Raw genomic sequence first — 13534 nt, 5'->3', positions numbered from 1 at the left:
AAATTTACTTGGATCGAACCAGAAAAAAAAAATACTAAATGAAGTTCAAAAATCTTTTACAGCTAAATTAAAAAAAAAAAAATCAACTTTTTAGTAATTGTATATCAAAACACATTTTCACGTGCATATATATTATAAAGATATATATAATATGAATCAATTTATATTAGTGAAATTTTTATATTAAAATTATTAAATTTAAAAATATTATTTTATTTTAAATAAATTATAAATTTAATTTTGATCTAAAAATTTAAAAATATACGAGTTATATTAATATAATAATAAATTATTATTTATAACATCGCAAAAATGAGAAGGAACTAGGGTAGGATGTTTCCGTGAAAAAGAACAAAGGAGAAGGACAGTACATCTTTGAAGACTCCAAAAAGTCAACAATGGCCACCAACCCAAAGCTGACGTGGGTATTGTAGCATGTCACTTGCCGTTCAATCCAACTTACTTTAACAAAAATCAACCGCCATGATTTTCCCAATATTCTTCCTTTGACCACGTTGAATCCACCATAAATACCATCAACGTAACTTACGCTCTCTCACTATTTTTAGCTTACCTACTAACTGTTCTTTTCTTTTTCTTATCCCATTTCTCTTTGTCCCCTGCACATCACATGTGCTGAAACCATGTCTAGTCCTCCTGAGTGGCCACAATTTTACCAGCTAAATCTTTCTGATCAACCGATATCATCGAATCGTTCAGTGTTTGGTGATCAGGGTTCGGAAGCCACTGTGGTTAGTAGTACGATCACCTCGAGCAGCGCACCGGCTAGTTCAAGTGGTGGCCATTTGAGTCCCGAAGGCCGCGTTGGGAAGACAGTTCGAAGACGATCGAGGGCTTCAAGGCGAACCCCTACTACCTTGCTCAACACGGATACTACAAATTTCCGAGCCATGGTTCAACAATTCACTGGTGGTCCTAGTGCTCCTTTTGTTGCAGGCGCTCACCCTGGTGGTCCAAATTTTGGGTTCGGTTTTGGAGGACGTCAACCCCATGTTAACCCTGGTTCTCTGATGGTTCCTCCTGCTGGATTCCATTTGCAATATCAACAACAACAGCAGCAGCAGCAGCAGCAGCAGCCTCAGTTCCAGCACCAAAACCATCCGTACATGTTTTCATTGAACAGCAATAATAATCAAGGGGCTGGGGACCTTTTCCTTCAAAGACTTGGAGGGAACCCTAGGCCGAACATGGAAGCTGGGTCCGAAGGGTTTGTTCTGGAGGGCGTTTCCTCTCAGGTTCCTCCTAGAAACAACTTCCTCCATTGGGAATAGGAGTTACCCTCCATTCATACCTTCAGAAGGACATGAAGGAGAAAGTTAGCTACTGACTTGTCTTAGGGAGAAACAAACAATTGACCAATGTAAATATTTGTCTTAATTATACCTTTTTTTTTCCTTGTTTTTTAATGACAATGTTTATCCTAGTGTGGGAATTGTTTAAGCGAATTTGTTGAAACAAGGAACACATCGATCTAATTTCAGCTAAAAAATCCATATGAATTTTTTTTTTTTTACAACCATGGTTGAATGTATTTTTTTTAAAATTAAACTTTGAATTTAAAATCATATGATATTTGCTATAGTTTTATTTCTTTTCTTCATCCTTTTGGGAAAAAAAAAAAGGTATCTAACATTCTGTATGCAATCCAGCTGTGCAGATTCTACATGTAAGCTTTCGGGTGAGATTACACTTTCTTTAGATTATATGTATACCGAACCGAATAAAATTCAAAACCGATGTGACTCAAAGGAAAACGTGACCAGATTTATTAATCTAAAATACAGTACCTAAGATAAATACGACAAGATTTATTAATCTAAAATACAGTACCTAAGATAAATACGACACATAATTTTTATATAAATTTTAAATAAAATAATATAAGATAAATACGACACTTAATTTTTATATAAAATATTATATAATTATATAAATTTTAATATTTTATATAATATAAATACATAAATAGATCTATCAAATGAAAAAAAAAATCTAGAATCCATTTATAGATTGAAAAGTCATATTATCTCTTTGATTATTACTTTTTTTTTTAAAGAGATTGTATATGAGAATAATCAAAAGATTATTACATATGTTAAAATATAGATTTTAAATTTATTAAATATTATTTTTAAAAAATAATTAAATAAACTAAATAAGTTCAATCTTATATTCATGATCATTCTTAATTTTAAAATCTACTATTATTATTCATTCATTTTATTAAAAAATAAAATACAATTTGATTTTTTAATAAAGATACTTACATCATTTATCAAAGTAAATACTTTAATATTTCTTTGTTACTTTTAAATGTACTTTTTAATCCAAATTCATCCAAGTAGAAAGAAAATAATTTTAAGCTGCTTTAAGGTTTAATTTAATAAAATTAAAAAATATATATTTTATATTTTTATATTAACATAAATTATAATACGATAAAAATATAATATAAAATTACAAATCATTGAAACTAATTTTCAATGACAGGAATTTGGAACAGAAGGTTAAAGATGCCGGTAAATAGGGGAAATTCTGTGATCACATTCATAGGTTCAAATAAAAAAAAACAAAAAAAAAAGAGACAGGGGACATGGAAATTCAAAATTTGATAGAAAAGGACAGAAATGAGTGTGACATGGGTTGGCAAGAGGGGATGAATCTGAGCATGTAATGGGACCCAATCGACATAGAAAAAAAAAAAAAAAGAGAAAATGCAATTGACAAAGTCAAATTTAGGCTAATTATCTTTGCAAATTTGAAATTAAAAAAAAAATCAATCTTTAATTGGTAAAAGAAATTATTGAGTGCAACTTTGATTTCAACATTATTACAGTAATCAAATCATGTCAAACACGTGTATTTTTATTTTGAAATTTAGAGTATGCTTCATGCGCCGCTTGTTCAAAGTCTGATTGATCATCTTGACCACTTTGATGTTAATAATTTTAATGTGGACTTGAACTTATCCATCAGAAGCAAGTCCTGCTTATGTCTTATAAAATTCATAATTTTCGCATGATTCGTTGATAAATTATTTAATTTTTAATTTTAAGTTTTTGTAAATTTAAAATATTTGAATTTTAATTTTTTTAATTAAGATTTGAGAAAAAAAATATAACTCCCCATCTTAAATTCTGATGAAAGTTAATACGTCAAAATTACAATTGTCACAGCAGTCAAAATCAGACCAATCCAAATTTTTTTTTTTTACTAAAAATTTAAAAATATATAAGTTGTTCAATTTTTTATATCATGTTAAATTATTTAATTTTTCAAATTTAACAATAAAAAATAATGGTTAAAATTTATATATTTAAGCTGATCTTTATAATAAATCATTAGTTGAACTCAAATTTAAGACTTCTACATCAAAATAAATAAATTTTACTAATTGAGCCAACCCTTTATTATTGATAAATTTAGGTTCCACGAACGGTTAAATTGATTTTAATAAAATTAAAAAAAATTATTATTATTATTATAATCATAATTAAAAAAAAATTTAACAAAAAATTTAAATTGAATGAATTTTATTAAAATTAATATTTGAATTCAACTGATGATATCATCAATTCAATCATATCATATAAAAAATTAGATGAAATCTAAATCTGAACTTAGCATATGATATTATATCATAGACATTAGTCATTGTAATGGTTCAAGTGCGAGCATTATTGGCCCAATTACAAGCAAGGATCATCAAGCAATTTATTTAAACATGAGAAGCTCCTATTTTTTTTTTATATATCCGATCATTTTTTTTCTTTTCAACTTTAGTTATGGTATCTTATATTATTGGGATAATCTTGGCTTTAATTTAATTAGTAGTACCAATTTGTCTCTAAAGTTTTAAAGTTATCCTATTGATAAGAAATTTTTTAAATTAAAATCTATCAATAACCTTGTTTAGAATTAATTGTCTATGGATCATACTCTTGTCGGTAACGCCTTTTAAACTCAACTCAACCCAACTCAAAATGTTGTTTTTCTTATAGATTTCCCTAAGCTTGCCTTTAAGACCTAATTGATCAAGTTAAACGTAACGATTCGTATATTTATATTATATAAAATATTTGAATTTATGTATTTATATTAAAATTTTTATCTAAAATTATATATTATAATTTATATTAATATGAAATATATATTTTTAATTAAATTTATATATAATTATTATTAAAATTTTAAATTATATTATTTTATATTTTTTACCATATTTATATCTAATTTTTATGTCGTATTCTTTAAGTGATGCGAAAGCTTCAAGCGCAATTCACAACCCAAATTGCATTTTCCAATTTGGCAGGTAGCAGCTAATCAAGACTCTCAAAAGATTGAAAATGACTTGGAGTTCACAATAGAGCATATTCATTTGGATTTGATCAATGGGAGTTGTTAGTTGTTACTGTATGCTTCTTTCTATATGATGTTAACTTATGATGTCGGTATATTTGTCACGTTTGTTAATATCGAATCATATTGATTTTTTTTAGATATGGTATATGTTGATGTTAGTGGTTTCGAATATATTATTTTAAAATTTTTTATTTAGTATAAATATATATAAATTTATATATTATAATATTATTAATAATTTATAAAATAAATATATAATATTTTTAAAAATTAAATATATAAGTTTAAAAAATAAAAATAATATCATAAAAATTTTATGATATTTTTTAATATTTAATTTGATTATATGATATTTAAATAAATATTTTTATTTAAATATTAAGATAAAAATAAAAAAAAAATGAAAAATTAATCTTAATTTCAAGATTGTTAAACTTTGAAAAGATAATACAATTACCTGTTTTAAAGAGATTGAAATGCTTATAAACTTTAGTTTGAAAAAATAAAACATAAAAAAACAAGTTATAATAAAAAATAAAAAAAAAACTCAATTTTTAAGAGTTATTTTATCAATTAATTTTATTTTTATTAGGTTAAAAATAATCAAATAACAAAAAAAATATAAAAATTACTAAATATGTTTCACATTTACATATTGACCAAAATACATTAATCCATCAAAATTTACCAAAACCAACTAAAACAATTGATATTATCCGATAACAAATTCGGAATGAAGAATATCTTTAGATATACCATATTTTGATAGAATTAAAGTGTATTGACCAGTATGATTGGTATCGAAATAAAATTACCAATTATGATATTTTTAATGATACGAAAAAATAATAGATTAGGTGAATACAAATTAAAGTTGTTCATATGTTAGGTTAAGTTAGTTTTGAATCGAATTCATATTTGATATTGATAGTTTTATATATTTGTTTAAATTCAATATGACTTGAAATTTGATATCAAAAAAATAATCATAAATTCATTCATTAAATTTGATTTATATAATAAAAAATAAAAATATATGATTAAATTAAATTTAATGAGATTATATTTAATTTATATATATATATAGAAATTAAAAATATAAATTAAGTTTAATAAAATGTATATAATTTTTATTTTTAATTTATATTTATATGAATTAATTTATATAATATATATATATATAAAAGTAAAATATATATAAATGTGAATTTAGACTGGATTAAGTTGGTTCAAGCTTTAAATTTTTTGATCAATGTTCAATTTAAAATTTAAACAAACTTAAAAATTGTCTTCAAATTCATTTAATAAATTTTAATTTTTTGTTAAAACTTTTTTTAAAAATTTAGATGAACTTTTAAATTTGGACAAACCACTTTACTTTTAATAGGATTAATTCAAATTAAGTCAAACTTACGAATTTGACTGATTGCTTAATCGATGGATAGGTCTAGCCCTCTGTGGATACACATAATTACCATATACACATTATTATAGCCTTTTATTTCTTAGTTTTATTTTAATTATTTTATTTAAAAAATTATATACACATAATTACTACATAAATTTCATACACATAAATAAAAATAAGAACAAAATAAAATAAAAAATTTTAAAAAATAAATATTTATATAGTTTTTATTTATAAAATAAAATATATGTGAATGTATTATTATGAGATAAAATGTCATTTGATCATTAAATTATCTCATATCATAGATAATCACGTGTTATTTATATCAATATTTAAATATTATATTAATATTATTTTAATTATATTAAAAATTTGAGTTAATTTAATATACAAAAATAAAATTTATGTACCTAATTAAATTTTTTTTATTTAAATATCATATTAAAAATATAATAATTTAAGAGTCAAACGTGGTATTATCCATATTAATATCTCATCTATTTTTGTTTGCCGCAGCATTAATTTTTTTCCTAAGAGCGGGACCAATTATTTATTTGTTTATTTTTTAATAAAAAGCCTCTTCATTGGACCAAAAAAAGGCGTTTTCCTGAAGAGTGTGACATAATTAAGACTTCATGACAACACAAAGGAAATAGACGAAGAAAAAAAAAATTGACACTACAAAAATAGAAGCGGAAGAAGCGCGCAATCGAAGGTTGAGACGCCATGACCGGGGGCTGTTGGAAGGCCATTCCTTTATCTTGAGAGAAAAGCAGTGATCCAGATTATAATGAGACAAAAGAAATAAAACTGTCAAAATTTTGCTAAAGTCCAAAATCTCCACCATGAACAACGGCCCCTCTACTACTAACAACGACGACATCAGCGATTCCCATCGCCTTGTCCGTGTCTACGCCGATGGGATCTACGACCTCTTCCACTTTGGCCACGCTCGCTCCCTCGAACAAGCCAAGAAATCGTCTGTTTTCCTCCCCTCTTATTGTTTTTTCCCATGTTTGATCTGCATTCTTTTCTCATCTTTAGAAATCCCTGGTGATTAATGGGTTTCTTCAAAAATTTTCATTTGTGGTTTTATTTCATGTGTGAGATATTTGTTAGTTGTTTCAGAAACATTATTTCTTGATGTTGCTTAAGCGATACTGCTTGCCTTTTTTTTTTATCTGATTATGTGATTTAATTTTGTGAAATTCCAGGTTTCCCGATACGTATTTGCTGGTTGGATGTTGCAATGACGAAACAACCCATAAGTACAAGGGCAAAACTGTTATGAACGAAGCAGAGCGTTACGAATCCCTTCGCCATTGCAAGTATTACTTCTTCCTATAACTCTCAAGTCTCAACCTTTTCTAGTTGTTGCACTGGAAAACATTAAAGGAAAAACATTTCACCTAGGATGCTCCTTTGAGGTACAGTTTGAGTTTGGTTGTTGCTTTTGCTGCTTGAGTTTTGCTTTTGAGAGTGAAAAGCAAAATGTCCCTTTTGTTGGGCAAAAACCCCCAATCTAATCATGACAGCAGAAATTTAATCAAACAATCGATAAATCACATAAGAGATAATAATTTAATGTGATTCGGTCTAATTGACTTACGTACACGGATAAGAAATAAGATTCACTAGTTGTAGAGAATTATAGACATACAAATCAAATTATCAACCTCACTCAACAATCAATACTCATAAGACACTCTCAATCTCCTCTAATCCTATAAACCATGTCCACTCTTTCAACATACTTATGTGGACCATCTTAGTCTTCTCTAGTCCACATACAAACAAACATACACACTTATAAGACGTAAATCTTCAGTAATCTTATGGGGTGCCTACCTATAAAACCCTACTCTCTTACATTTTTTTCTCATGCCTAACTCTGTAGAGACTTTACCTATTTATAACTATACAAACTTGCCTACTAAAAATCTTTTTTCTCTTAGAATTCTTCTTCTGCAAGTCAAACTTGCCTATTAAGAATCTCTTTCCTTTTAAAATTCTTCTTTTTCAAGTCTTCTCGTCCATCAAACAATATTTGGCCAATCTCAAAAAAATCTCTAACAAATCCCAAACAGATCTACTATGAGATTTTGGTCATTATTCCTAACACCTTTGGATAATGCATAGTTTTACTTTTGTACAGAATAATTATGTTAGAATTGATGTTGTGTTATTTGTTCACTTTTAATCAATTATTGCTTTTTAGGAAGTAAATTCGAAGTAGTAAAGGCCGCAACCAAATGGAACGTTGATTATAAATTTTATGAGATTTTTCATTTTAATTTATAAATTTGAGTGAGTTAACTATATTGCTATCAAGAGCTTCATTGAAGGGCTTTTGTTATTCATTTATTACAGGTGGGTTGATGAAGTCATTCCTGATGCTCCATGGGTGATCAATCAAGAATTTCTAGATAAACACAAAATTGACTATGTGGCTCATGACTCACTTCCGTAAGGATAGACTATTCTTTCTTTGGGACTAATTTATTCATGGTGAATGCTGCATTGTTAAGAAAGATACATATATATATATATATATATATATATCGAAAACTACTATATTTTTCTCATACTTTTCCCGTGTCTTTCGAGTCCTTTCTCCTGTTAACTTATAGTTCCTGATAAATATATAAATACGTGGCATTCAGCTATTCATGCAGTCATTATAATTTGCCATAAACCTTTTACAGCTATGCTGATGCCAGTGGAGCTGGGAACGATGTGTACGAGTTTGTAAGTTTATTGAGACAATTCTTCGCACTTATTACATAAGGTGCTTTTTTAAACTTTGTGTTATATTAAGCAAGTTATTGTTCTCAGGTTAAAGCTGCTGGGAAGTTCAAGGAAACAAAACGAACTGATGGGATTTCTACGTCAGATATTATAATGAGAATTGTTAAAGATTATAACCAGTATGTGCTTCGTAACTTGGACCGAGGATATTCAAGGAAAGAGCTTGGAGTTAGCTATGTGAAGGTATGGTCTCTGTCTTGAATGTCTTGTTTTTCTTAATAGTGCTTCTTTGTTGATGTTCCCATTAATGTAAACAGGAAAAGAGATTGAGAGTGAACATGAGACTGAAGAAACTACATGAAAAAGTAAAGGAACACCAAGAAAAAGTAGGAGAAAGGGTATGTCCACTCTCATGACATGACTATCTAGTTTAATGACCATTCCCTCATTTGTTTTATATATGTGTGTGTGTCCACTCTCATGACATGAATATCTAGTTTAATGACCATTCCCTCATTTGTTTTATATATGTTTGTGTGTGTGTGTGTCCACTCTCATGACATGAATATCTAGTTTAATGACCATTCCCTCATTTGTTTTATATGTGTGTGTGTGTGTGTGTGTATACATATATGTATGTATGTATGTATATGTAGTGTACACATGTACGTGACAAGGTGCCATTTACCCTGGATCTGGAATGCTTTTTCAGCTCACGGTGGTTTGTTTTTATTGTTCTACATCCCATTTTTCTTTTTTTCCTAACCTTGTCAGTAGCTTAATATAATTCACTAATCTTACCCGACAATACTCACAGATACAAACTGTTGCCATTTATCGTAATGCGTGGTTGGAAAATGCTGACCGCTGGGTTGCTGGATTTCTTGAAATGTTCGAAGAAGGTTGCCACAAAATGGTGAGCATATCTAATATTCTATTTAGATAGTAAAGATAAGTTCATGCATATAAAAATTTCACGAATGTAATGGATGATTATGTTGCCCTCACTTGAGAACTTTGGATGCTTTTCAGGGCACTGCAATCAGAGATCGAATCCAGGAGCGGTTGAGGGGGCAGCAATCAAGGGATTCCACATATCTGCTGCAAAACGGTGAGGGTGAAGAAGATGAAGAGTATTATTACGATGATGATGATGATTATGATGATGATGAGGAGGAGGAATACTACGATGATGAAGAATATTATGACGACGAGAAAGACAAGAAAAATGAAAAAGAAAAGAAATAAATTTGTTTCTGCATGCTTGCAGATTCCTGTTTACTACTTTAGGGTACCGTAAAGTAGTAAATGGTAGCTGTGGAATGTGTGATATGTTGATGTTATAGCTAAATCGAGCCAGGCCCTTGAGTAGAAAGCCTTTTCTTTCCTAATTTTTTTACCCATGTTTCTATGTTGGGCAGAAAAGTTGTCTCCCAGTCATACCTGAAATTGCTGTCCCACCAGTTTTTGCCTTGGAGCTTCCCTGTTCTTGTCATCTAAGTTGTAAGATGCAAGGGGTTATACAACTTTTCGATCTCACATGCAGGATAAGCATGGTTTTTTTTATTACATCTAGAACTGAGCCTTATTCATATTTTTTTTTGTACAAAGGCGGTTGTGCAGCCTGAAGATAAAGGATGACAGATTTTGTAAACTTTTTCTTAATGAATAGTTATTGTATAGTTTACTAATATAGAATGACATATTTTGAAAACAAAATTCTTTTATCAGATGGTATTATATTTATAAATAAATATAATATATATATATATATATATGTTTGTCTGAACTGATAGCATGCACTTGAACTCCTGAAGACAAATTCAGGGGCCGATTTGCATGAATCTTGCCACTTGTTGCGATTTGGGTGCCATAATCATTATGACAAATAAGGAAATTGATATAAGCTTTCTAAACTGAGGAGTTGCTGCTCCAAAGTTCATAAAATTCCTCGGCCTCTTAGCTCTCTTGGAAATACTGCTTCCTCGCTTCTCGTAGCTTTCAAAAGTAAGAACAGAAAAGTTTATAGTTGAAAGTTTCAAATTTGACCTATTAAGGGTTCCCTTCGAAGATATCAAGTGCCATTTTGTTAAATTAATCACCAGCTTTAATAATTTATGCAATAATTATATATAAAATGCATTAATATAACAATGTCATCACACAGGCATACAGTAGAGATGAAAAGATAGTTACAATTTTCCTTGTTTATCCTGTAAGGAAATGGACAGATAGATGCCTTTGGAGGAATATCATATTAGGCATTTACGTCTGCAAGTATATCAGCATCTTCTTGCCAAAAATAAAAAATCTCCACATGAATATAAACATTTTGTTTGAATTTTACAAATTTAAGCTTGGTGTTGGCAATGGGAAAGCTTTGAAAATTCTTTTTAATTGGTTGTTATGTCGACATTCTTTGAACACCATTAGCTGTTCCCTAGATCTAAAACCAAAGTCTTCATTCGTTGTTATCTCTAAAATTTGCATTTTTAATTCAGGGAATCTGTTGAAAGTACAACTATTATATTGAAAATGAACTCATAATTTACAAATACCGTGCAACAGATTGTTTAATCTTCATTATCAGTTGATCAAATCATCCATGTCCTACTCAAGAATCATAAACATTGCTCTTTTTTCGTTTGGTTGACGGCTTTCGAACTGATAATGTCGCCAAAAACTGCATAGGAAGTCCACATCATTGGGGCACAATGATTTCAGTTGACTTTGCCTAGTTTCCCATATATAAAAACATTGCATTTTCTTTACCCTCAATCGGATTCATTTTGCAGTTGCAGGCTTGCAGCCATGATCAAGTTTAAACAAACTCAGCTTTTGACATTTCTTGGCTGCTTTCTTATCCTACTTCCTTCCCTAGTAAAAGGAGGGTGCACGTGTGACCCTGAAGGTGGAGATCGCAACAAGACTTTGGCGCTCAAATACAAGATGGTTGCTATTGCTTCGATTCTTGTTGCTGGAGCCATTGGGGTTTGCTTTCCTCTGCTTGGGAAAAGGATCAAGGCTTTACGTCCCGAAGAGAATGTTTTCTTCTTAATCAAAGCCTTTGCTGCGGGTGTGATATTGTCAACAGGGTTTATCCATGTCCTTCCTGATGCTACTGACAGATTGACATCCCCTTGCCTCAATGAAAATCCTTGGGGGAAGTTTCCGTTCGCTGGATTGGTGGCTATGGCCTCTGCCATTGCTACGTTGATGGTTGATGTGCTTGCTACTTCTCATTACACCAAGACCCACTTAAATAAGACCCAACAGGTTGACGGCAATGAAGAGCAAACTGGGGAAAATGATGAAAATCTCGTACATGTTCATACTCATGCAACTCATGGCCATGCTCATGGTTCGCTTTCTATGCTTGAACATTCAGGTTCATCTGAGCTTCTTCGACACCGAGTAGTATCACAGGTACTTCCAATATCATGAAATTTCGAATTCTTTTCTTTTGATCAAATTTCAATATCATGAAATTAATCTGATATTACACATGATGGTTTGAAGGTTTTGGAGTTGGGAATAGTGGTTCACTCTGTGATAATAGGGATATCATTGGGTGCTTCTGAGAGTCCAAAGACTATAAAACCTTTGGTTGTTGCACTCACCTTCATCAGTTCTTTGAGGGCATGGGACTTGGTGGATGCATTGCCCAAGTAATATATCCTGCCTTCTTAACAGCCTTTGAAAAATTTTGAGATAATATTAATTAGATTTGTTCAAGAGTCGAGTTATCTGTTTAATCTTAAAGATTTATCTAAATTTTAAAAAAATTTAGATAAAAAAATTAAAATTCATTAAATGGATTTAGACATAATTTTTAAAATTCAAATTCGATTTGAATCTAAATAATATAAATTATTAATATCAAATATGAATTCGACTCGATATATAAATACTTTTATTATCAGTAATATTGAAGTAGACCAAATTATTCAATGTTTTTGTAGGCAAAATTCAAGTCTCGATCTTCTGCAATTATGGCACTCTTTTTCTCTCTCACAACCCCAGTTGGAATCGCTATAGGAATAGGAATATCAAATACATACAATGAGAGCAGCCCCATGGCTCTCATTGTTGAAGGGATATTCGACGCAGCATCAGCTGGGATCTTAATATATATGGCGCTTGTGGATCTTCTGGCTGCTGATTTCATGAGCCCAAAGTTGCAAAACAATGGAATACTTCAAGCAGGCGTCAGTGTCTTTCTTCTTCTTGGGTCTGGTCTTATGTCTCTCCTGGCTGTATGGGCTTAAAGTTGTCTTATACAAATTCTTTTTTTTTTTTTTTTTCCTTTTACTACAATTCCTTTGATAAAGTTTCAATTCATTATAATTTCAAACGGTGCATGATTTTATAACGATGAACGGTAAGATTAATTATAATAAAATTAAAAACAGTAATAAAAATTATAATTATTATAATTATGATTAAAAATAATTTTTTATAAAAAATTTATATTAAATAAATTTTATTAAAACTAATATTTAAATTTAATTAATAATACAATAAATTCAATCGTGCTGCATCCAAAATGCGTGAGAATCTGGGCACTAAATCTACGCTTTTGATACGAGCGATTTTCAGAAGCCTAGGCAAGCAGCCCATTGATTTAGCCTGTGGTGCTCAATAGCCCAAGTTGGCCATATTTCGAGAGTGGCTTAGTTGAGGAATTTTAACTTGCTTGACTTCATTGCTCATTAATGCTAGAATTTATAGATTGGTCACTCACATTGGATAACGACATTAGTTTTACTTTCAAACGAGATGATTAGAAATTTTTATTATTAAATTTGATAATTTAAAATATAAATATATATTTTTAGTAAAAAAAATTTAAAATAGATAGATTATTCAATCTTTTAAATTAGAATAAAATGTATCGTATTGATATTTTAAAATAAATGATTACAAATCATACATTCGAGATGATTTTAATAAGTGATCATCGATAATATTCGAACTTAAAATTTTTTCTTC

General features: G+C 29.5%; 4 protein-coding genes across 4 annotated transcripts; all 4 read left to right on the top strand.

Moving 5' to 3' along the window:
* Positions 1 to 550: 550 nt before the first annotated feature.
* LOC111283683 (uncharacterized) lies at positions 551 to 1427 on the top strand. Its single transcript, XM_022872261.2, has one exon. The coding sequence runs from the start codon at positions 645 to 647 to the stop codon at positions 1290 to 1292; it is 648 nt and encodes a 215-aa protein (XP_022727996.2). The 5' UTR covers positions 551 to 644; the 3' UTR covers positions 1293 to 1427.
* A 4973-nt stretch (positions 1428 to 6400) lies between these two features.
* On the top strand, positions 6401 to 10196 carry LOC111283952 (choline-phosphate cytidylyltransferase 2-like). The gene is made up of 8 exons (XM_022872649.2): positions 6401 to 6773; positions 7009 to 7122; positions 8165 to 8260; positions 8500 to 8542; positions 8630 to 8785; positions 8860 to 8940; positions 9360 to 9458; positions 9575 to 10196. The coding sequence occupies exons 1-8, from the start codon at positions 6640 to 6642 to the stop codon at positions 9788 to 9790; spliced, it is 939 nt and encodes a 312-aa protein (XP_022728384.1). The 5' UTR covers positions 6401 to 6639; the 3' UTR covers positions 9791 to 10196.
* A 951-nt stretch (positions 10197 to 11147) lies between these two features.
* Positions 11148 to 12179, top strand: LOC149519827 (zinc transporter 1-like). Its single transcript, XM_089757848.1, has 4 exons — positions 11148 to 11185; positions 11338 to 11968; positions 12062 to 12125; positions 12172 to 12179. Exons 1-4 carry the CDS (start codon positions 11148 to 11150, stop codon positions 12177 to 12179), a joined length of 741 nt encoding a protein of 246 aa, XP_089613974.1.
* Positions 11831 to 12840, top strand: LOC111283748 (zinc transporter 8-like). Its single transcript, XM_089758799.1, has 3 exons — positions 11831 to 11968; positions 12062 to 12210; positions 12505 to 12840. The coding sequence occupies exons 2-3, from the start codon at positions 12184 to 12186 to the stop codon at positions 12808 to 12810; spliced, it is 333 nt and encodes a 110-aa protein (XP_089614925.1). The 5' UTR covers positions 11831 to 11968; positions 12062 to 12183; the 3' UTR covers positions 12811 to 12840.
* The last annotated feature ends 694 nt before the right edge of the window (positions 12841 to 13534 follow it).

This window comes from Durio zibethinus, chromosome 3 (assembly GCF_047325235.1).
Source record: "Durio zibethinus cultivar Kanyao isolate XHJ-2024 chromosome 3, ASM4732523v1, whole genome shotgun sequence".
In the NCBI taxonomy this organism is placed as follows: Eukaryota; Viridiplantae; Streptophyta; class Magnoliopsida; order Malvales; family Malvaceae; genus Durio; species Durio zibethinus.
This window is presented reverse-complemented; position numbering and strand designations above follow the sequence as displayed.

Bases quoted from the DNA above. Each gene is read 5' to 3' on its own strand.
- LOC111283748 (XM_089758799.1), top strand. From the start codon at position 12,184: ATGGGACTTGGTGGATGCATTGCCCAA. The intron at 12,211-12,504 runs GTAATATATCCT...ATGTTTTTGTAG, and splicing joins TTGGTGGATGCATTGCCCAA to GCAAAATTCAAGTCTCGATC.
- LOC111283683 (XM_022872261.2), top strand. From the start codon at position 645: ATGTCTAGTCCTCCTGAGTGGCCACAATTTTACCAGCTAAATCTTTCT.
- LOC111283952 (XM_022872649.2), top strand. From the start codon at position 6,640: ATGAACAACGGCCCCTCTACTACTAACAACGACGACATCAGCGATTCC. The intron at 6,774-7,008 runs GTCTGTTTTCCT...GTGAAATTCCAG, and splicing joins CTCGAACAAGCCAAGAAATC to GTTTCCCGATACGTATTTGC. The intron at 7,123-8,164 runs GTATTACTTCTT...CATTTATTACAG, and splicing joins GAATCCCTTCGCCATTGCAA to GTGGGTTGATGAAGTCATTC.
- LOC149519827 (XM_089757848.1), top strand. From the start codon at position 11,148: ATGTCCTACTCAAGAATCATAAACATTGCTCTTTTTTC. The intron at 11,186-11,337 runs GTTTGGTTGACG...TTCATTTTGCAG, and splicing joins ATAAACATTGCTCTTTTTTC to TTGCAGGCTTGCAGCCATGA. The intron at 11,969-12,061 runs GTACTTCCAATA...GATGGTTTGAAG, and splicing joins GACACCGAGTAGTATCACAG to GTTTTGGAGTTGGGAATAGT.